Source organism: Neopelma chrysocephalum, unplaced genomic scaffold (genome assembly GCF_003984885.1).
Source record: "Neopelma chrysocephalum unplaced genomic scaffold, ASM398488v2 Primary Assembly neopelma1_23, whole genome shotgun sequence".
NCBI lineage: Eukaryota > Metazoa > Chordata > Aves > Passeriformes > Pipridae > Neopelma > Neopelma chrysocephalum.
In genome coordinates this window covers 3,729,098-3,752,554 of record NW_020897691.1, presented here as the reverse complement: position 1 = coordinate 3,752,554, position 23,457 = coordinate 3,729,098, and the positions used below count along the sequence as shown (strand labels likewise).

At 36.0% G+C, this 23,457-nt stretch overlaps 1 protein-coding gene across 10 annotated transcripts in view; it reads left to right on the top strand.

Annotated features, from left to right (window-relative positions):
• The window catches only part of RYR2 (ryanodine receptor 2), a 394,099-nt gene that overhangs the window by 237,441 nt on the left and 133,201 nt on the right, over positions 1-23,457 (top strand). For all 10 annotated transcript variants that reach the window (XR_003534458.1, XM_027684666.1, XM_027684677.1 and 7 more), the window contains 6 exons: positions 1,053-1,212; positions 13,198-13,345; positions 14,859-15,067; positions 16,941-17,115; positions 21,920-22,128; positions 23,016-23,362. Coding sequence is in view for 9 of the 10 variants with exons in the window: in XM_027684666.1 (XP_027540467.1) it covers positions 1,053-1,212; positions 13,198-13,345; positions 14,859-15,067; positions 16,941-17,115; positions 21,920-22,128; positions 23,016-23,362 (1,248 nt within the window). In the remaining variant the exon portion in view is untranslated. The remainder of the gene's footprint in view (positions 1-1,052; positions 1,213-13,197; positions 13,346-14,858; positions 15,068-16,940; positions 17,116-21,919; positions 22,129-23,015; positions 23,363-23,457) is intronic.

The window sequence follows — 23,457 nt, the reverse complement described above, 5'->3', positions numbered from 1 at the left end:
TCAGGCTGGTATTGTATAGAGGTCTCCACTACCACAGATCTAAAAGCAGCTCTCGTGGCTCAGCCAAGGTGCCCTGACCTCTTCCTTAGCACCAGTGCATCCCCCCCCGGTTGGGAATGAAGAATTTGGGAACTTGAACACAGTTGAAATAATGGAACTTGTATATGCATATGATCTGTGGCCTACCCCCACCAGTGCCTGGGCACAAGTGTTACCCAGTACAGCCCCTGTCTGTCTTCCCCAAACACTTTTCCTTCTCTTCCCCTGTGTGTTCCCTCATCACCTGAGCTAAGGGAGGTCACGTCCACCACTACGGTGGTGCTGCATAGTGTCATAGGTTTTTGTTGTAAATTTATTAAGTCCTGTTGTGCTGCATCTATCACCATATGCTTTACGTCCTTTATTGAAGAAGATTTGGTCATAAGTAAAGTAGGAGATTTCTGTAACTAATTGGATGGGAACAAGTTCATAAAAGTAGCATCCCTAGGAGCACTAAAAAAAGTGAGAAAGTGCGTTTCTTTTCTTAAGTCATGCTTTAAACATGTGTTCTTATGGTTTGAATGATAGTTAAGGTATGAAGTATTATAAAGACAAACTTTTATTAGGTGGACTTCATAAGTGATCTTGAATAAGCCATTTGACCTGCTCTGTCTCTCACATCCCGATGTGTAATAGGAAGAATATATTTTCTCGCTTCAGTAGGAAATAGATAAAATTTAATAAGTATTGTGAAGTGCTCAGAGGTAACAACAATAGTGTTAATATAAGCATTTGATAAGCAACATCTTAATCTACTATTTTGAATATGTGGAAGTACTAAAACACTTTAAAAACATTTTTAGTTCAGACCATTTTGGGTAGCTTTCATTACCAGTTACTTACTCCAATCAAGATGCATGTCAGTGAATTATTATTCTTTATTTTCAGAGGTGTATATCATATTTAAGTAGATATGTTGTATAGATGTTACAGATGTTATATTTATTTCCTTTGTGGTTTCTTTTTTTTTTTCTTACTGAAAAGTAACTGCAAGTTTTGTTCTTTTTCAACAGCTATCAGTTGTTAAGTGGATATAAGCCAGCACCCATGGATTTGAGTTTTATCAAACTGACCCCCTCTCAAGAAGCTATGGTGGATAAACTAGCAGAGAATGCTCACAATGTGTGGGCAAGGGACCGTATAAGGCAGGGGTGGACATACGGTATCCAGCAGGTAAGTGCTGACTTCAGACTCTTGAAAAAGCACTTATCTATTGACATATTTCACAGCAAAAAGGAAATAATGGGGATACACAATCAGGAAGAAACAGGTAATGAATGTATGTCAGTCAAAGAAAACACAAATACATACTTAAAGAAACACTGCTAAATCTTCTAGCAGTATGAGACTCTTTTAAAAGCAGTATTAAAAAAACTTGGTGGTATATTCTTGTATGCTATCTAGATTTCAGCGTGATAAAATTGCATGCAGAAAGCTAATGTGCTCTAGTGTATTAGGAAATGTAAACATTGACTTTCACTAGGGGAATCATTTAAAAGTTTGCAGTCCTTGGAATTGAATAATTTTGTTTATCCAGGAAAATGAGCATGTAAACTTCTTGTAATTTTGCTAATATGTTGTATTTCTGGCAGAGGCCGTGTTTAACTGAGAATAGTTAAGTGAGTCTCAAAGTTTCAGTCCTACTTTAGTTGCTTTGTTTCAGTGAATAGAAATATTATGTGGTAGGTATCACAATGTGTTACAAGGGAGTGTAGTGGTTTGAGCCAGGTTTTCCCCCTGAAACTAAGCTGAAAGTGGTAACCCCCAGGGGGTGGTGACCCTTGGGGCTTAACCCAATCAGTGCTCCTGCAAAATATAAACATATCTCTGGAGACCGGAAAAGAAGCAGTGGTTCTTGTGGTGAGAAGAAGAGGTGGCCATGTTGTGGTGAGCCACGAGGAGCTGGGGCTCCGGCCCCTTAGGGGGCTTTGCCCCCCCCCAGCCCCCGGTTGGGGGGCTGCAGGGACTCGGAATGGTGTTGAAGCTGGGCTGAGTGCCTGCAGCTAGGAACTGGGGGAGTTTTCTCCCCTGTAAGCAGAAGTGGGAGACGCTGGGAGCAGCGACGGAGCACCAGCAGAACAGCAGTGTCCGAAGAGCAGTGGCAAAGAGCCAACTGATAAGGACCAAAAGGAGCAACACAAGCCGGTATGCAGCTAAGGCAGACACAGAGTTGTCTGAGGAAACGAAAAGAGTCAGCAGCAGAAAGCAGGACAAGAGACCCGAGCCAGCAGCAGGAAGAGAGTTTCGGAGGGTAAGAACTGGCTCAAACCAAAACCCCCAAACTCACTAGAGACCCCTCCGAGAAAGAGGAGTTGGTGGTGGACTGAGAGGAGTCCTAAAGTGCAGTATGCACTGCTGAGAGGAGCTAGGAAGCTCATGGCCTCCTGAGAGATAAGCCAGGACGGCCGAAGGAAATGTGTGTGTGTGGGGGGTGACCTTGGCCCCCCCTGCTCCAGCTTCAGAGAAGCTGGCAGCCATCTTTGAGGCAGAGCATGGGAGCTCTGCACAGGGGCTTGATTTCCCCTGAAGATACCAGACTGTCACGAAGACCCCCGTGCTTCGTGATATGACCGTGGTGGAACGACCTTGTCTGGGGTTACGTAGTCCACGGAAAGACCCCCCGTTTGAGGACGGAGGGCCGAGGGGCTTGGAGACCCCCTCGTGTGTGCTGGCAGAGAGCCAGCAACTGCTTCTGCTGCCTGAAAGAGAAGAAGAAAGCCTGCTGCCTAGAGAGAGACCTGTTGCTCAGAGACTGGAAGGGGTCTTTTCTTCTTCTTCTCTCCTGGACTTTTATTTGGAGGAAGAAGAGATTGGGCCCATTGTAAATATTATTGTCATGGTAGAGATAGATATAGAGTTAAGATTGTATGCAGTGTATTATAGTATTTATTTATGTGTATAGTCTTTGTAATATATTCCTTCCCCCATATTGAGTCTCGTGTTTTTGTCTGGAAAACCCATCTCACATGGGGTTGAGATGTGGGTGGGGAGCTAGGAATCAGAATTGGATTTTGGGCCTTGCTAAAACCATGACAGGGAGGGGAGCAAGAATGAAGCATGGATGGATTGTTAAAAGTAAAACTCAGGTTCTTTGGTTTCTTTAAAAAAAAACCAAAAAAAGTCAATTTGATACACAACGAGCCTAATTTAGCATTTTTCAAGACAGTTACTACATCAGTTTTCCCTTAAGAGTCTTATTTTCTATTCTTTTGTGTCTGTGAATTTTATATACAGAAAAGTTTCCCCACTTCCATTAATAAATGTGTGGTAGCATATCACAGTGAAAATTTAGGCAAATTCATGGCTTGGGAAAAAAAAGCTTTTCATGGTTTTGCACTGAGCATAAAAGCTCATATTTTTGCAAAAATGATAAACAGTTGTTTTGTAGGTACATACCCTTTTCTGTCTACAAACAGTGGTTTTGTTTTTGGCAAAAATTTGAGTTATACATTTCAGTGCCGCTCATGTCGTATTTTGTTTTTCTATAGGACCAAAACTAGTTCTATTTGCAAAGCTTTTGTATAAAAAATAAATTAATCTGGTTTTATATATATTAAGATAGACACTTAATTTCACTTCACCGTGTACTGACAAAGTACATTTATGTGACAAAATAGATGCTGCTTATGTGCATTTCAACATCATCCTCTATAGTATCTTACTATAAAGCTGTCATTGTTTTACTTTATAAACTATTTAGGAAATATATGTTCTGTATTTGGATCTAGGCAGACAGTGAGCCAATTCTTGTATTTGGAGACTGAAATGTATGTAATGTTCCTGCTAGTTAAACAATGAAGATAATTCAGTGTTGGTGCAAACCCCTGCTTACCACAGGATTAAATTTTCCCATAATGCTGCATCTTTAAGTAAGAGAAGGTGGCCCTTTGAAGTGCTGTTAACATTTCTGATAGAATATGAATCATAAGGGTTGGAAGTGATGATTTTCTGTTGTCAGATAGGGGGAGCAGATTAATTCATTTTGAACTCACTGTTTCAATCCTGTGTTTATGGAGGCAGTGCACAATTCATTTCTAGAATGAAAAACTGTATGCTCAAAAGAAATATTTCTGATATATTAAACAATGCACTCAATAATTTACACTATGCCTCCCATATTTTTTATTCTCCCAGAAGCCAATAATTTTCAATACATGGCCTTGCCAATTGGGAGATTTGAAATGAATGAAAGTTGGGAAATAGTTACAGCTTTGATAGAAACTTGACATAGCCCAAAATTAAAATTAGTTTTGCACCACTGTTTATTGGTTAAGATGAAGCTAAGAAGTTTCTGGAATCAAATGGATCTCTTAGCTAATTACATTTCTAACTAGCACTGGGAAAATTTAATCCCATTACTCATATGTAGTGAATAAAATTTCTTGAGGACAATCTAACCTACCCTGTGTATCTGTGTATCTTTAAAAAAACCCCACAAATAATTTTGCCACATTTATTGGAGTGAATTTGCAGCTAAATTATGTGGTTTCTGAATTAGCAAGATATTAAGTAGGAAAGGCAGTTAAATAATGATGTCAAAGACTTTTCCGAGTTTTACTGGATTGGGAATGATAAGTAAAAAATGGGTTGAGAGTGGGTGGCAATGAAAAAGTTTTCCTTTACATCTACACAACGTGTTTATTATACACTGTCTTTATATATGTTTTGGTGTGCCTGTTGATGTAGAAGGCCCTGCATTTGAAGAGCTGTGATGTGATAGTCATAAATCATTAGTCTTATTATGGTTCCCAAAACGCAGTGGAGTTGCTCCAGACCACAAACTTGGTTAAAAAAACCCAACAAAAACCCAAAAAACCCATTGATCAGACAAATCTAGTATGGGATATAACCTAAAATTAAACACTTCAGTGTAATGTCAGAAGAATGATGAAGTCTGTCTTATGTTCTCAGTGCTGTGCCTCAGGAAAGAGACTCAACTTACTGTCGAATCTAAAATGTGGCCCTGTGAAGCGGCAATTTTGAGGCTCACGGGGAAGGAAAAAGGAGGACTTCCTGATCTACTCACTGAACAGCTCTCTCTATTTTATCTAGTGACTCTTAAAATACTGTCCTGAGGGGCAGCCTTGAAACTCTAGCCTTGCCTAGGCTCTCTTCCTAATAAATGCCCTTCTTGCTAGATGACAAAGTTCAATGTGAAAATTAAATCTCTGCTCACTTACTACAATTTATAGTCTGGTGTGAGAAAACTCATGGAAAATAGAGGTATAGTTTCAAACCCCTTAGTCTAATGCACCTGAATGGTGCGTTACCCATTTTTCAATAGTTTTTTAAAAAATTGACCCCATATCCTCAAAAGTATCTGACTGGACAAATAGGAGTTAGGTATCTAAATCCATTTTGGTGGCCAAGGACAAGCTGTTTTATAAAAAGATTATTGGAATGGTTTCCCTACTTAAGTTTTTGGAAATTTTTTAAGCAGTCAGTGTGAATCAAGCCCTGATTTTGACTACCAGGTTGTGTTCTGAAAGAGCCTTAGACAAATGCTTCTGCTCTAAATCTTGATTGGGCTTAGGTATATATGATAAATTTTGTACTGTTCTTCCTTACAAAGACAAAGACAGTTACAGGCACGCAGAGAAGAGCCTGGAGTATTTAAAAGTAAAAAGCTTAAGTGCCTATGAAGCTGATCACACTGGGAATTGGAAAGCCACTTAGTTGGGATTTTGCAGTATTGAGTGCTTATGCTTTAAACATCCAAGTATTTTTTGTGTCTGATTCATTCAAACTGACTGAAAACTTTTGTGTGCTGGGAACTGTAGTGGTGCAGTGAACAGCATCATAGTTATGTGTTCAATAGAGTATGATTGTTGGAGATGAACAAGAGCTCAGAAATATTCATGACCTTCAGGAAGATTTGCAAGATCAACAGTGTACTTTGCTCCCTTATTCTTGGCAGAAAAATTACATTAATCTCATGTATGATTAAACAGGTAGATGATGGCCTTGAAAGCTTTGCCACCAATAGTGTGTCCTGCAGAAGCTGCCATTCTTGAGTGCCAATGTTGATTTCATCTTAATGCCATAATTTTCTCTTTTCAAATAATTATCTTTTTCTTCTCTAGAACAGACAGACAGCTGAGTTCTAGGAGTGCTTACAATGTGCAGATAGCAAATACCATTTATTAAAATTTGTAAGAAGAGAACAGAATAATGAGACTCTCCTTTCTGAGTGCAGTGCAGAGATGTTTCTCATTTAGCTGACATACATATCACATGGCAATCTGGTAGCTGTTGTCCATGCTGCTATGTGCTTCTGCTTGGCTCCAGTGGGTTTATTTCACGGGCTACATTTTTTTATCCCATCATATTACTGTGACATGTTACAGTACTGGAATAAAGTGACATGATGTTATGCTGTATAATACTATAACAGATCTTGCAGAGCTATGAAATAGTTTCCTAAGGGGAAGAAGCTTACAGATGTTTGAAAGTAGATGAACTAATCACTGGGAAATATGTTATGAACAGCAGTCCTGCTGTGGCTGTAGGGTGAATTAGATAATTTAGTAGGTCTGTTCCGTATGAGTGCCTCATCATTTTGGAATTATATAAAATGAAAAAATTAAAGGGATACTGTCAAATAGTCCATGGATAAACCATTTCTTTCCTTTAAACAGTATTGGAGAAAATACCTTCCTACTTCCAGATTTTTTTTCTTCTTCTAAATTCGCCACTGCTTGTCAGGATTTTTTCTTAAGAAGACATAATAGCTGCTCTTTGTGCATGACTGTATACAGTATTTTTGTTCTGCTGCTGCAGAGCCAGCCAGCCAGCCAGGAGAGGGAGCACAAGTTAGCTAATAAATCCTGTTCCCAGAACTGTCCTGACAGCTGTGATGACAATGATCACTAACAAGTAAGTATTTTTTAGTAGTACAACTTGCAGTAAATTATTGCTCCTTGAAAGGAGCAAAAGGAACAAAACAGGTAGGAAAAATACATAGTTCTGCTTAAAAGAACATCTTAAATAGCAAGGGTAAGTGGAAAAACAAGTCCCTTTAAGGGAGAACATGATTACCTGCAAGTTAGTGGTCTTGGAACTGGGGAAATGGTAGATGACCAAGGACATATACAGAAGCCAGATCCACGCAAAGGAGCAATATAACCTTGGTGTAAGTGAATTAAAATAATTGCATTTGTGCTATGAGGGAGGGCTTTTTTTCTTTAAACGTGTCATGGATTTTGACATTAAGTCTTATCATGATTACCTGTGTGTTTTGTTTGGTTACTTTTAAGGAATTTTTCATAACAGGCTGATGGAAAAATAGCATGGAGGTGTAAAAGGATGTATTTATGACTAAATCTTCACAAATCTTCACAAATATTTTCCATCAAGTCTAATGGAAAATATTCAGAACTCACATAAGTTTATCCATGCACTTACAGTATTTGTTGATGTTCATAAAATTGCGGTGTTATATATACAGGAGAATCCCAACTTCCATATAAATAAGGAAAAGACAGAAAGGGAGAGAAAAGAGTCAAGTTTAGAGACCAGAAAGCAAATGGAAATAATTTCAAGTACATTACCTACACCCTCCCTCCTCCTGAATACATGATTTCTAGGTCTCCACACTGATTGTGGGGATCATAGCCAAAGATTCTTTCAAATTTTGCTTATATGCATTGTCATGCATCCAGATAGCTTAGTCAAAAGTTATCTTGCTTTTTCTTCATGTTGCATTGTGTTGTGGCTGAAGAAGCTAACGATCAGAAACCCCATTTATATTGATGCCAAAAAACCTCGGAATGAAAGAACAGCTCAGAGACTTTGCATCTTTAAGCAGCAAGGTATTTGTTCATTGCAACGTTGGGAGCAAGGTGGTTCGCACCACACAAAACTTGCTCAGCTCGAAAGTGCAAAACCAAGCTATTTTATACACTTTAGATACATGGTTACACCTTCTAACATACATATTAAAAAGTAGGCTGGTCTCTGGGTGGAAACTTTCCAGAATTTTCCTTGGCACATACATATTCTTTACTAGGGTGGTCGCCTTCTCGAGCCTTCATCTCCTGGTGGTCGCCACGCTTGTCTTCATTCAGGTGAATTTTTCAGCTTTCTTTGTTAGGTGACCTAGATTCCTCAAACTTGCAAAATCCTAGCTCTGCCCACCCTCTCCCATGTCTACTTAAAACATCTAGTTTACCTGATTTATTACCTTGTGGTCCATTCCCTAGTATTGAGACTTTGGTCCAGTAAACAGAACAGAACAAGACATTAACCAATATTCCTACAATGTTCTTCTAGCGAGGCAGGCAGAACAAATATCATAGAATCATAGAATCATGGAATCAACTGGGTTGGAAAGGACCTCCAAGATCATCAAGTCCAACCTTGATCCACTACCACCGTGGTTACTGGACCATGGCACTAATTTTTAAGCAATTACCTTCTCCTGGCTCAGCAGGGCAAGGTGTACCAGCATTAACTCTCTTTGTGCCTTTCTGCTATCAATATTGAGAAAAAAAGTATTAAAAATCTCACAGCTTTAACAATTGTTTATAAAAATCAGCAACATAAAAAGTTCCACTGTGTGAAGAACATCTTAAAAAAGATGCTCTGCACTTCCTGTTCTACAGCATTTAATACTGTGAAGCAATTATCAAATCTGACTTCTCTTTGGCCCAAAATGCAAGATGGTTTGGTCTTTCACATTTTACATTATTTATACTGATATATTAGTTCCTTGTATTTATAGTCAGGGCATATTCTGCCAGACGTTCCATATGGGTATGGTCCTCAATGAAGACGGTAGAAGCGGTACACATATTACTAAGTATACAAATACTTCTAAGGTCAGAACTCAGCTGTTAGTACTCCAGATGAGGAATACAACTTCTGCTTTGGTTGAGTAGAGTATTTTTTAACATTGCCAAGAATATAGCTTCATGAGGACTTTATTGTGCTTTATGGTTCTAGTGCTTTGGACTTCGTAAATTACTTTCATAGTAAATACCAATTTAGAATTGTATTTTTCCTTTTCCCCTATAAAATGATTTTTAATTTTTGTGGTTTCTGGTTAAACATGAGCTGCCATGATAAATGCAAAAAAGCTAGACCTCTGGATAACAAGACATGAATGGCATAGGGTATGTAAATGATCCTGTTCACAGTGTACATGCAGCACACTCACGTGGTGGCTCACTGGCTTTCTGACAGCATTTGTTGTGCCAATTGCTCAGAAATCTTTGTGGTAGTGCAAGATGTGGATCTTGCATGTCTGTGGAGATATGACAGCAAGCAGAATCAATTCACGACTGTGGAATGAGTGTTTTCTAATGGTGCAAAAGAGGATAAGAAAACAACAGCGCATCTGTCTCACTGGATATGTGCTAAAATACATTTTCTTTGTGCCTTGGTTATGAGAAAAAAAATCATTTAATTACCCTACAGAATATGTATTCGTACACGTCTAATACTTCAAATTGCAAAATGTATGATCCCATTACATTATTATCATATTTTTCCTGCACTCGTCTTAGTATGTGGTTTTTTTATCTTTCTTTTTGAATGGAACTTATTTACATATGTTTCTGGTGTCTTTTTTATTCTCTTTAGTTTAGTGATTTGTGTTGTTCCTGAACTTCTCAGAGCTTTAGGAAGCTCCAGGAGTGCACAGGTTTGCGTTATCACATTTATAGCTCTGAAAACTACATTATTCTTTTCAGATGTCTTTTAGAGGTTTATATGAGGCTTTGGTTTTTGTCACTGAATTTCTTCTGCAGCATACAGCCTTATTACACACACCATATCTATTAATAGGATCTTCTCTTAAAGCTGCTTGTAGAATTTCACTATGGTTTTCTATGATGCTGTAGTTGGTATGACCATTCCTCATTTCACTCTTGCTGTTAAGTGACATCTGTCTATGCAAGTTCCAAGACCAGTTATTAGTTCCAGTGCACTGGATCAGTTACCTACATGTTACATACTCACTGAATGAATAAATGCAGTTTGTATCTCTTGGCTCCCTGTGTGTTTCCTCAGAATTATTTTGCATCAGTGTTCTTTACCTGTCATGGAAGTTTTAAAAGACATAGTGATATTTTTTGGTGTGTGTGTTTAGGTATTTTTTTCTGTATTTCTTTTCTATTACTTTTAAGAACTATATTCAGGTAGTGCCAATTGTTAACCAATTATTGCCTATTTAAAATCTTTTAAAATGTATACAAATAAATGTATATGTTATTTGTAATAGTTATTTGTCTATCACCTGCTGTATGTAGCAGAATCTGTAATGTACACTGTATAAAGTAATACCAATTTTTTCTGGTCAGTGCTACATCATTTAACATTATTAGTTCCTTCCATTTACGGTCAGGGCACATTCTGCCAGGCATTCCAACTTTTCATGGTTGCTATGCTTTCTTTTACCTAAGTAAAGTAAATTAAATTCTAAATTATTAATGGATGTTTGTAACATCAAATGAAGACAAAGCTGTGCAATAAAATGGATAGGCTTTTTTCCTTTGTTTTTTTTTCTGTGATATGAGAGGATCTGAATTCAAAACAAAAGAATTATATAAATGTCATATGTGCAACCCAGCTCAAACCATTTGTCTGTGACCAAGTAGTTGCCAGACAAACACTATACAAAACAGTCTTCTGATGAAGCATTAGACTTTCAAATCTGGAAAATACTGACAAAAAATTAAAAGCTTATGCTGAGTTTTTCTTCTTTTAACAGTCTACAATAACTTTTCTGTATTTAATAGGAAGAATTCAGTCTATGTACCAATTGGAAGCATACTCAATAAAAATTAGTGCTCTTAGCTAATCAGTTTTCTTGTTGACTTGATTGTGAATGTGCAAAGCTCAATCACCGTACAGGATCATTCTCTTGATTAGTTACACTTAAACCACAGAGATGCAGAAGGTCATTAGTACAAAAATTTATGATGAGTATAACAATAACAGTTCTTAATTCATCAATAAGTAACACATTCAAAATTTAGATGGACGTGTAATAGGAAAAAGAAGAACAAAATTATGAAAAGAAAAATCCCTTCTCACAATCAAATGTAAAGAAGCAGCTACAGTCTTGAATGGGTGACAAAGGTCACAATATTAAATAAAATTAAACCCAAGGGGAAAAAAAATTCTGTAGAATCAAGTTGGTTCAATACATAAGATTTCTTTATTCCTTTTGGTTTTTTTTTTCAACTCACTCTCATTTTTGTGCTTAGGTATTTTTAAAAGCACTTATACTATATTTCATTACGATACATTGTTATCAGCTGATTGCTGTATGTTAATGTGTGTTAAAGGTTGCTATGGCAACTACCAATGCATTAGTGTAACTGTATATTATGGGTAAGAAATTACAGAATTTTTGTTCCAAATTTCTGTTTTATATTTTTAAAGGCAGTAAAAGTTGGTAATATCTTTGGGACGCATAATGTTTCAGAGGAAATGAGTTCTCTTTTTATGTCCTTTCCAAGACAAATAATTAAACCACAGTGTTTCATCTCAGATGCTACTGTGAATATTCTTATATCAAATAATAATTCCTTATAAAATTTAATTCAACATTTGCTTCATTCTGGATGCAGCCCTTACCTGCATCTACCAAAATAAAGACTGGAAAAAGGGGGATATGAACTTATGTGTTTGGAATGAGTATGAAAAGTAGATCCCTCAAATGGTCTTGGTGTTTGCCTTGTCACTCTCCTTTCCACTGAATATAACTAGAGCTGATATGTTCTTGATTTGTGTCCCCAGCAATGCATTATCTTTATCTTTTTGTGAGCCCTTTTAGGATATAGATAATGCTTGTCCTTTCATGTTTCTTCTCCTAGAGGGATCACTTGTAGGACCAGATATCATCAAGCACTGGTTTATAACTGCTCTTTTAATAGTTGGTTATCATGACAAGGCAAAAGGCAGATAGCCTTGCATCTAAGCATTTAGAGGTGCCTGCAAATGTTTGTCAGAATGGATGTGCCGTTTCTTTTCTGCCTGCAAAGAGAGAATGAAAACCACATACGTTCCTAAAACTAGAACTGTAATGCTATAAAAGAAGAAAGGTACTTTCACTGTAGGCACTGTTTTCTAAAATAATAGGCACTATATTTGCACTTATTAAATCTGACCAATCATAAAAACCTCTCAATATATTGGTGTTGTACTCAAGATCACAAACAGCAATATTTTTTTATATGTCTGGCCTGTAATTTTTTTTATAGTAAGATGTCAGGAAGAACATGGAGAGTTCTTAGCATGCTTTCTCTGACTGCCAAAAAAGTCTGACAGGATGTGAGAAGAAAATATAGACAAGAAAACAGTTCTATTAGTCACTAAAAATTATGTTTCTCATGTAAATATTTCAGTTAAATACTGCTTTCAAATAAGATAATTTTACAGTAGAGGAAAACTTTATCAATATTGTGTCAATAAACCTAAAATACGAAGATTAAACCTTACCAATACATTCATTTTAGGTGGAGGAGAGGTTAGTTTAATTATCTGTTACAAAAATTCTACACATGAAACACATCAACCATATTCTTGCAAGACGCTTTATTTTGGAAAAATACATGTTTTAAGCATTTCACATAGTAAGACAGATTTTTTTAATCTGTTTTATTATTTATTAGCGTTGCATGTATTTATTATTTTTTATTAGTAGTATATTTTACTTTTGTTTTAATCATTTTTATTAGTTGAGCATTTTATGTATCTTGTTAAGTGCTATAATAATTAAAAAAACTCGAAACCTGTATATTTGTGGTACAGAAATATCTCTGAATTTTAGTTATGTACTAGCTTATTGTTATGGTATCTGCTTCATAAACAGCATCTGAAATATAATCCTTTGACTCTTCTGTCAACCTCTTCGCATCTATCCTTGTTTTTGTCGTTTGTATTGTTGCTTCATTAATAAATTTGATAGAAAATAACAGCAGGTATAAACACAAAGTTTTGTTTCTTTGTGTGTTACTTTCTTTTTTTAGTGAATTTAGTGGGTTTTACTACTTTCTAGACTATTCAACTTCTTTGAATCCTTGCTATACTTGCAGTTCCATGTTTCAGTTGGTATAAATAGTAATTTTTATACTGCTATACTAGCATAATTTTGTCTTTAAGACAAAATGCAATTTCTGAAATTGAATTGATTTTTCATACTCTATGCAGGATGTGAAGAATAGAAGAAACCCTCGCCTGGTACCGTATGCTCTTTTGGATGATCGAACAAAGAAGTCAAACAAAGACAGCCTTCGGGAAGCAGTCCGCACCCTTCTAGGTTACGGTTACAATCTGGAAGCTCCTGATCAAGACCATGGTAATTAATTTGGGGTTTTTTTCTTCTCAAAACCAAAAACTATTAGAATATTTCACTCCACTACTGAATTTGTTGGTTCAATAAAACATTTTGAACAGGTGTCTCCAAATCTAATAGGTGCTTTTCTTCATTTTCTGTTGTTTATATTTCCCTTAGACTTGGGAATGAACTGCTGGAAAATACTATTTTTTCCTTACAATGCAGAGGTCATTGATCTGGTTCTTTGAATGGAGTTACTAATTAAATGCAAAGAACGCAAGTGCAATACTTGAATCTGAAAGATGTGATCAATGCTGTTGCAAAATTACCAGAGGAAAGGAACTGCAGAACAGTGTCCCACAAAGTGGTCTTTCTTGAGCAAAGACTGGAACTGCATTCATCAGAAGATTTTTATACTCATTTTGAGGATTTGGATTTTGCAGTTTATAAGCCTCTCAAGTTTTTGAGATGCATAAAACATGTTATAGGGATCCTCTTTCATCAGCAAAAATCCATACAGTTATTAAAGGATTTAGAGCCCTCTAGTGGTGTTCTGCATCTCCAATAATTAATTTTTATTTAAACTTAATTTTACAAAGCTCTCTTGTGTCAGGTTTTATGCTTTATTATTCCTTACTGGTTTCCCACAGCAGCTGTATTTTTGGGATTGCTTAGAATCTGGAAAGCATTATGTTACTTAGAATTTAAAAAGAAAACAAATTCTCAGTTATCATGCTTTGTGGTACTACATCTGTATAGTTGAGGTACTGAGGGTCTTCAAAAATGTTTTTAAGGCATGAATTTTGTCAACTATCAAAGAGAAAATTTTATGGATAAAAAATTATGTGGCGGAGAGTTCAGAGTTTCTTACAGGAAACTTAATGAGCCTCACCTAAGTCAGGCATAGTGGCATCAGAAGTGATAATAAATTCTGAGGGATATGATTTTATAGGCTATTCTAGATGATATTGGAAATGTGGACCTTGATGTGGCTGAGAAAACAGAAGAGAAAGGGAGAGGTTCTTAGCATGGTCTAATAAAAAGGTGCAGGTAGGTGCAGACACATTTGGTCTTAAAAAAATTCAGGAAAAAGAGGAGTTATGGTGATTAGACTCGAATGCTGACCTTTCAGAGGTCGCACAGGATTTAATACATTGCAAATTTGTGGAAAGAGATCCTTGCCTTTCGCATTCTTTTTCCTAATCTGAGAAAAAGAATCAGAGTTATTACTGAGTCATGTGATTTGTAGCTGCACTCAGATTTCTGAGTTCTCTCTCCCCCCCCCTTCGGTGAATTTACAAGTGTAGGGTTGTTTCAGAGAGGTACTTAAGCATGCTGATTCCCCAGAATGGAAAAGGGCACTTTCTCCATATGGCTGTTCTGCAGCCTTCTGCTGTTCTTCTTTACATGCCTGTGCTTAAAGGTATTCCTTTACCTTTTCCTTTCACTGTCTTAATTTTTGTCAGTAGTTTAACACTACTTTCTGCATTGGTTGTTTTTTTTTTCCTTATTTTTATCTTTTTAAACCTTACAGCAGTGAGACTGGACATGTGCAGTGGGATAATGGAAAAGTTCAGGATCTTCCGCACAGAAAAGACTTACGCAGTGAAGGCTGGGAAGTGGTACTTTGAGTTTGAGGCGGTTACTGCAGGAGACATGAGAGTTGGCTGGACCAGGCCAGGTTGTCTGCCAGATCAGGAGCTTGGCTCAGATGAACAAGCTTTTGTTTTTGATGGCTTTAAGGTTTGTATGTGTTTATCTGCAATAATAAGTGATTGCAAAACTTTTAATTTTTGCATCTAATTCAGTGTATCATTGCCTCAACTTAATTGCCTTCTCATCTTTCATTGATGTTTTATGAAATCATTTCTCTCTGTCTTTGAGGGCCTAGGTGGAATAAGGAGGATCAGTGTCACCTGAAAAATTAATTAACAGGATTTGACATTTCTATAATTTTTTTCACAGTTTCACAGTATTTGTACAGTTTATGTAAAGAATTGAAAATCAAAATGACTTAAATTCAAAATACTGGCAGAGCTGTAATTAGCTATGAATCATTTCTTTAAGTTTTACTCTGTTGTTCTCTCGATAAGAAGTGTCATTAGGGAATAAATATGGTTAAGATTATTAACAGTTAGTGTTTGAAGCAAACTTTGATACAAATTTTTTGTCAAAATGTAAGAGTTCCAAAGAATATAGCTAGTTTTTTATGGAAATCCTTACAACCTAGCTGAAGTATCATAGAACCAGTAAATTTTGCTCAAATTTAACTCTGCATGAAACAATGACAGATTGAAATCTGTAATCAGTAAAAATATATAGGAAAACAAACTGTTATATGTTTTTATTATCATCAGAATAGGTTAAATGACTCAGTGAAACTTTTAATTTTAGTATGAAGGCAAGTGCAACTGCAACTGCTATCGAAACCATAATTATTACTAAGGCTATTGTCAAAGTATTTCTTGTATCTGGTATTGGAATTAATTGACTTTATTATTATTATAATATATAACAGAAATCAAGAGTATTCCTGGCTGTTCCCAGTTAGATAAAGCTCTCAAGATGTATTTTATTTATGTGGTGGGAATTTATTTTTTACACTCTTGTGTTGCATGAGAAGATGCCTTGAAAAGAGAACTGAAAAGTTGTTTTTGTAAAATATCTGACTGGCTTAAATAAACTATTCAAATCCTGTATTTTTACTGGAATAGCTGCGTTGTAGTTTGCCTTCTTCATCTTAGGTTTTGATCTTTAGGTCTCAATCCACAGAACTATTTTGTTGTCTTTAATGGGCTCTTTTCTTGACTGGAGAAAAAATTTTGATCTTCAGGATACCCAGAAAAGTTCATTTGTTTTGTATGATTTTCAGGATGAATACAGATGATAAAAATCTACTTGTGATGGAATATATGAATAGAAAACCTATTTGTTACTATCAGGGGTTTTTTTGTTTTATGCTTGTTGCAATACTTTTTAATTTATTTGAATTCCAATCCAAGGCTCCATCCAAAGCCTTTGCAGTCATAGGTATCATTAATCATGCTCTTAGCTACTCTGGAATCTATCAGAAACTCAGTGCTTGTCTCATCCACAGGTAATTCTATTCCTTCCAAAATCTGCTATGTATTAATCTAAGATTAATTTATTTTGCACACAACATTTTTAGAATTATACTCAAGGAAAGAATAAGTTTGTTTGCAAGTAATGAATTTATAGGTTACTGAAATAAATAAAAGTAATTGCTAAAAAAAGGTTTGTGAAGCAGCTATGTAACATTGTAGTAGATATAATATTATTTTAATTACAAATCTTCCATGAAACTGCAGAAAAATAAGCAATGCTCTTACTTGTTGGTAAAATGTTGAAATAGCAATTTTCCCTGTCAGCTCTCTTAGCGATGTTTTACAATGCTGATGTGATGGGTGCTTGCATGAAGTTAATTGTTGGATTTCCATTTTCAGGCTCAACTTGGAGAACTCAAAGACATTGTTTTGGAATTATATTCTGTGTTCATTTCAGTGCTGTCTTAATTGAGAAGGTTAATTATTAGTTCTACCACTAAAGACGAGAGGAACGCCCACATTGTCACTATTATTCTTTTAATTCTTTTCAGGCACAGCGGTGGCACCAAGGTAATGAGCATTTTGGCCGCTCTTGGCTGGCAGGAGATGTTGTTGGATGCATGGTTGACATGAATGAGCACACTATGATGTTCACCTTAAATGGTGAAATCCTGCTTGATGACTCAGGTTCAGAACTTGCATTCAAGGACTTTGAGGTTGGTGACGGTAAGTACTGTAATATATCATGCTGTTAACTTCCTGTTGCCCAGTTTTTGCTCTGACTTTGCTTTAATGTGTTTCTTGTGGCGTGTTTCTTATTCTCTCATCTGTACCCCCTTGCCCCTTCCCATCCCAGGAACTACCACTTGTCCTTTTCTTTATTTGATTAGTATTAAGCCTTTGGAAAGGAAGTTTACTGGGTGTGAGGATGAGGCAAGACTTTTTTTCCGTTGTGACCTTTGTGACCATCTTTTGTCATGAGATCTTTTCACTGTTTTACAGAGATATGTCTGGAATGGCAGATTCATGACCTTTAATATTTCATCCTCACTGCAGCAGGTCACTGTATGATATAACAGAATCATAGAATGCGTCATAGAATGGTTTAGTTTGGAAGGGATGATTGAAGATCATCTAGTCCACCCGCCCTGCTGTAGAAGGGACATCAGATTTTATCTAGATGAAGTACTTAAATGTTACCAAATTTCTGTCCAATTAGTGAGAAACCATGATAGGAAGTTTAAGTCATCTTTAAGGTTTTGTTTTAGCACTGGGAGGAGAAATGACATATGATCCAGGGTAAAGTCAAGTGATACAAAGCTAGCCTTCAGAATTTTTTGCTTAATTCTAAAGCAGCAGACCGAGCTTTGTGGGATTGCCAAAGATGGCAAGGATTGTGAGGGTATGTCGGGTGCCAAATTGATTCTATACCAAAGAAGCATTTTTGTTTATAAATTTAATTATATACTTGTGTGCAAATAGATAGAGAAAAGAGTAAGAAATTGCATTAATTTAGTTCACTGCCTTAAACTTCTGAACTATCATAGCGTAAAAGAATATTTTAAGCTTCAGTCTTTCCCTTTTATTTGTTGTAGGTACATATATTCTGCCATGTGTATTATACATATTTTAAACAATACAGCTGTAGCTGAGAGATAAAGTTAAATTTTTTGAATAGTAAATGATACTGTTTGGTTACTCATTCCTATTCCCAGGGGAAGTATGAATCTCATACCTATTAATTAGGCAATTCCCTCTTTGAATTTTAACCACTTTAATTTCATCTGGATTTCAGAGTATTTTACTTTCAGGAGTGCTTTGGGAGAATTTTTTTCCTTCTTTTGGCATGCTCTAGGAATTAGAAATATTTTAATTTCCTTTAAAATTACATAATTGCCATCAATTTTCTAGACTTGTGCCTGTTACTTCAGATTTCCTTAGATGCAGCGATAACGTGATGAGGGAAAGGGATGTGTGAATTGGCTTATTGTTAGTGCTATATGCAAAAAAATCATCTTGGTGCCATTGAATTGTAATGGCTTTCCAGTTATTAGGTAGTATAATCCCATTGAAGAGTAAGATTCTGAAAGAAACTGAAATTTTATTAAATTCTGAGGGTAGCCTGTTTGACCACTATTGATTTCCAAGTTGATGAAATCATAGTGGTGTACTTTTTGTGCTACTTGTTTCTAGTTGCAGGTTCAGACTGAAACAGATCTCTGAGTCTGAAACTGCTAAAGTAGTTCCTGGCTTGACATGAAGCCTGAAGGCTTTGGTAACTTTGTCAAAGACTTAATGTCAGTGTCAAGCTTCTCATATTTTTCACAATATCCTTGTAATTCACATTAAGTTCCTTTATTGTCATGTTTGTGGAAAAGAGCTTGCCTTTTGAGATAAGACCTCCTATATGGTTTTCAAAGGAACGTGCTGATTGATCTCAGATTTAATAACTTCAGAGCCATATTTGAAAATATTGTGGGTATTTAATACACAATTCTTGGAGGGAAGAGGACTCAGTGCAGGAAGGCAACTCTGTGTATGAGTGTGTATATGCAAACAGGCAAATGAAATACCCAAAATAAATTACTTTTATTGAGCTTTCTCTCTTTCTCTCTCTTTTATTTTTTTTTTTTTGGTTAGGCTTACTTTAGTTTGGTTTTGTTATTGGCTCTTGCTTAACTGAGACCCTTCTTCAGGTCACTTCTATCAGTGAATCCTGTGCATGTTATGTTGCTGCAGAAAGGGATCTTTAGCTTTAAAAAAAGGTTAGAATTTCTGGTGCAGCCTTACTGTAAATCAGGCCTGTAGTTTTAATTTACTTAGGAATGATGAAAATGGGGTATGATGCTCTCCCATCTTTTTAATAAGGCTCATGTGCTGTGTGTTAGACTGTACTACCAATGAGAGGATTTGGATTATGGCAGACAAATTTGCTTATGAGATACTATCTCAGTAGTAAAATTGATAAACATAATTGCATCTTATTATGCAATTGTGTAAGGGGAATTTCACACTGTAGATACGAACAAGTACACTGTATAAACCAAATTTTGTTTTTTCTACTCATGATCTCCATGAGCATGAACCATTTGTAGTGTTTGACAGATTGGGTCAGGAGGTTCATGTTGTGTTCTTGAAAGTAGGGAACATTATGAAAAGTGTTGCTGTCCTGTGCTTTCGCCACATGTGACAGACAGTGCTAGAGGGTTACTCTTCACGTGGTAATGTTTAAGTACTTCTTGTTTTGCTATTTCACAAAGTGAAATAAAAGTTTTTTACATAGCCCAGTTATGTACCTGGAGGTTAAGAGCCAGGTTATGGACAAATAATCTTTTTATGTGGCCTCCAGCATGCAAGAGCTACATGGAATCTGTGAAACATCACATCTGAAATGACTGGATACCCATTTAGAAATGGGTATTGAAAATTCATTTTTATTCCATAGAAAGACACGTGGTTGCCTTATCAGCACAGTTCCTATAAGATGATATGCTCTGTCTTTGTCATATACAGAAGAACCCTAAAACACCTTAACGACAACTGAACCATGGGCAAATCAGTCCAGAATTTCACCAGAGGTGGAATAGTGTTTTCATGATTAGGACTGGTACTTGTATTTATATTCCATTCATACAGAGCAGGGGTTACTGTACAGTTACAGTTACTTGCATGAGTTAGCTACATGTACAGTGCCTTCTGAAATCAATGAAATTTGCATTGGTGAGAGAGAGTGTCATCTTGATTTCGTATTGGCTACATTTACAGGGTTGATGGGAAGTACTAGATTGAGTAAAAACATCAATGAGAGTTTTACCTGTGTAGGAGTTTTTTCTGGTTTCTTTGTTTTCTTTCAGGGAATCTTTCAAATGCTCATTTACATTTTATGTTAGTGTGTAAAATGCTTGCTTCACATCTAATAATGAATCTGTCTGAGAGTTCTCTTTTTTGGGTTTTTTTGAGCCCACAGGAAAATGCACAGGTATAAGCATTACCAGTTTTTGAGTGATGAGCTGATAATTGTAAGGTTATTGAAAATAGAATTTTGATTTTTGGCTTTGCTTAACAACTTTTGCAACAACTTATGGATCCCTTTAACTTGAAGGAGCCTAGTAAATTCTCCCACTAGAGCTTCTGGGGTTTACCATGGCATATATCTCTATATGCAAATATAATTTTCCTAGTTATGTGTTGTATAATACAATATTGTTTCATCTAGTGCTGGAAAATACTTTTTATTGTCCATCATTGGATTTGCACTAGAGGAATAGACATAAATTTTGTTGTCTGTATCAGCTATGTTATCTGAGAAGTTGGTGCCTACAAGGCAAGGATTTAAGAGCCAGGCTGTGAGGATAATCTGAAATTGAACTTAGGACTAATAGAGTATGTCATTAAATATATCATGTCTAATACACATAGATATGACAACCAGTTTTGTATATCTGTAGTAAAATCTTCAGAAAGTGGTACTGAAGACTGACCATTTAACAGTCATTCCTGTAGATGGTGCTCTGGAGTTTGCTTTTGTCCCTAAAGAAAACACGTATCATGAATTGATCCTCTGCCCTTTTTTTTTATCTAGGCAGCATAAAAAAAAGAGAGGAACTAAGTTGTATTTTGTCCTTATAGCCTTCAATACCTGGTACATTCATGTGAATCAGAATAATTGATTCATACTTCTGCCTTGATAAAAAAGAAAACATTTTGTTAATAACTAGATCAAATGAATCTACAAAGTGATTTGTAGCTGTGGAAATTGACAAACAGGATGAAAAGGAATAGAAGAAATAGAAGATTTTCTTAAGTTTTTTGGACTGAAACTGAGAAAAATACCTCTTTTTTAAAAAAGTGCAAAGAAGTCACAAATGAATTCCCTGTGCTAGTGAAACAGTAAGATGCATGCAAATGTGAAACTGATTCAAAAGGTAAAACAGAAAACATAACCTCAAACCAAACTACATTGTTTCATGAAGCTCTAGTATCATATTGTCAGTTCTCATTATCCAGAGCCATGGTTTTACGAATTTTTAAAATGGATTAATTTTTTTTTTTTAAATCTATGACATGCACTTGGTGCATATTTGTATTTTTTTTCCATTATTATAGCTGCATGGACAAGCACTATATTACTTTTAAAGTAAGATTCTCTCAAAATACCATGAATAATGAAATTTTAGGGGAAATATAAAAGTAGTAGGAGTAAAATTGGAGTAAAATTGGCAACACTCTACCAGCATAGCAGGATGATTAACCAAGAGCTGGCTGTCAGACTCCATGAAGTAAATTGAGTGTTGCATGAAGAGATTCATGACTATCAGGGAGCTTTTCTTTTCAGAATTATGTTTAAGATACCTTACTTGGTGACATGCAAGATGCGATGTGTTATTGATGACTGCTTACATTTATAATCTTTGTTTTTTTCATTAATTTGTTTTTTTTTTACCAAATAATTTTTAATTCAGTTATGGACAAGAGCAGTTCATTGATGTTCCTGGTGTACAACCCATGTGTTCTTTCATTTTGTTTTAAGGATTTCTACCTGTGTGCAGTCTGGGCCCATCTCAAGTGGGAAGAATGAACTTTGGAAAAGATGTCAGCACTCTGAAATATTTCACTATATGTGGCTTACAGGAAGGGTATGAACCCTTTGCTGTTAATACAAACAGAGACATCACCATTTGGCTGAGTAAAAGGCTCCCTCAGTTTCTACCAGTGCCCACAAATCATGAACATATTGAGGTTTGTGATCCTATTAAAATGTTTCTAGACACTTGAATATGTTTAATTTATGTTTCTGCTTTTGCACTTCTAGACAAGATTTTTAATGTGATATGCTGTCCCATTTCTGGATGAATCTGTTAGAATTTTCTTATCTTCAGTAGAGTTGCAAAAAATGTAATTACTTGGTTGATAGTATTTTTATCAATGAAATCTGTCATGTGTGTAAACATGGGATTCTCAGAGACAAATTTTACAAGATGTCCTCATTAAGAGCTCGTTTTGCAGCGACAGCTATGTTTGTAAACAAGTTCCAGAAATTGGGCATTTTTACATAACAGATACCATGTGTTTATAATGCACACACTTTGTGATTTTTCCATAGCTAATTGGTTTTGATTTTAATAAATATTTATTAGCCAATTGTGTCAAAACCTATGTCTCAATTAGTTGTGCATCTTGATGGAACCAAATTCATGCCTTGTAAGTTTTCCATGAAATCCTTCTGAAATTGATGAAATAAGAATTCTTTTTCAGCTGTTGTGTATGACAATGTAGTATTTAAGAAACAATTTATGTTTTTGCATATGTACATGGATGATTTATATTTTTTGGTCTGTGTTGTTCTGGGCAGGGCTGGAATTATGTTGCAAAGAGTTATGAGAAAGGTAATTTCTTTAAGTCTTTTTTTTTTTTAATTTAACAATGGAACCACAAATAACATCCACTCCTCATAGTATTTATTCCCCTTCAAAATGGCAGCACATGATTACAATACATTTGATTGTTGACAGCATACTCTTGCAAGGTTTGCAAGTCATGGAAGCATATTCTAGAGATATAAATTGAATAGTTACAAAGCAGAAAAAGCATTGGCTTCAACACAACTACATCTTTTTGTCTCATAGGTGATGAGAATTGATGGCACCATAGACAGCTGCCCCTGTCTGAAAGTCACACAGAAGTCCTTTGGTTCACAGAACAGTAAAACAGATGTCATGTTTTTTCGATTAAGCATGCCCATTGAATGTGCCGAAGTGTTCTCCAGATCAGCTGCGGGAGGGTTACCAGGATCTGGCCTTTTTGGCCCAAAGAATGACTTGGAGGATTATGATGCTGATTCTGATTTTGAGGTTCTAATGAAAACTGCTCATGGTCATCTAGTTCCTGATCGGACAGAAAAAGATGCCACAAAACCAGAGTTAAACAACCATAAAGATTATGTTCAAGAAAAGCCTTCACGTCTTAAACAAAGGTTAGTAGCATATTTGGTGTGCTACTTTTTTCCCCCCCCTTTTCAAAGTGGAAGAAAATACCAGTCATGCCTGGCAGACCAGTGAAATAACTTTT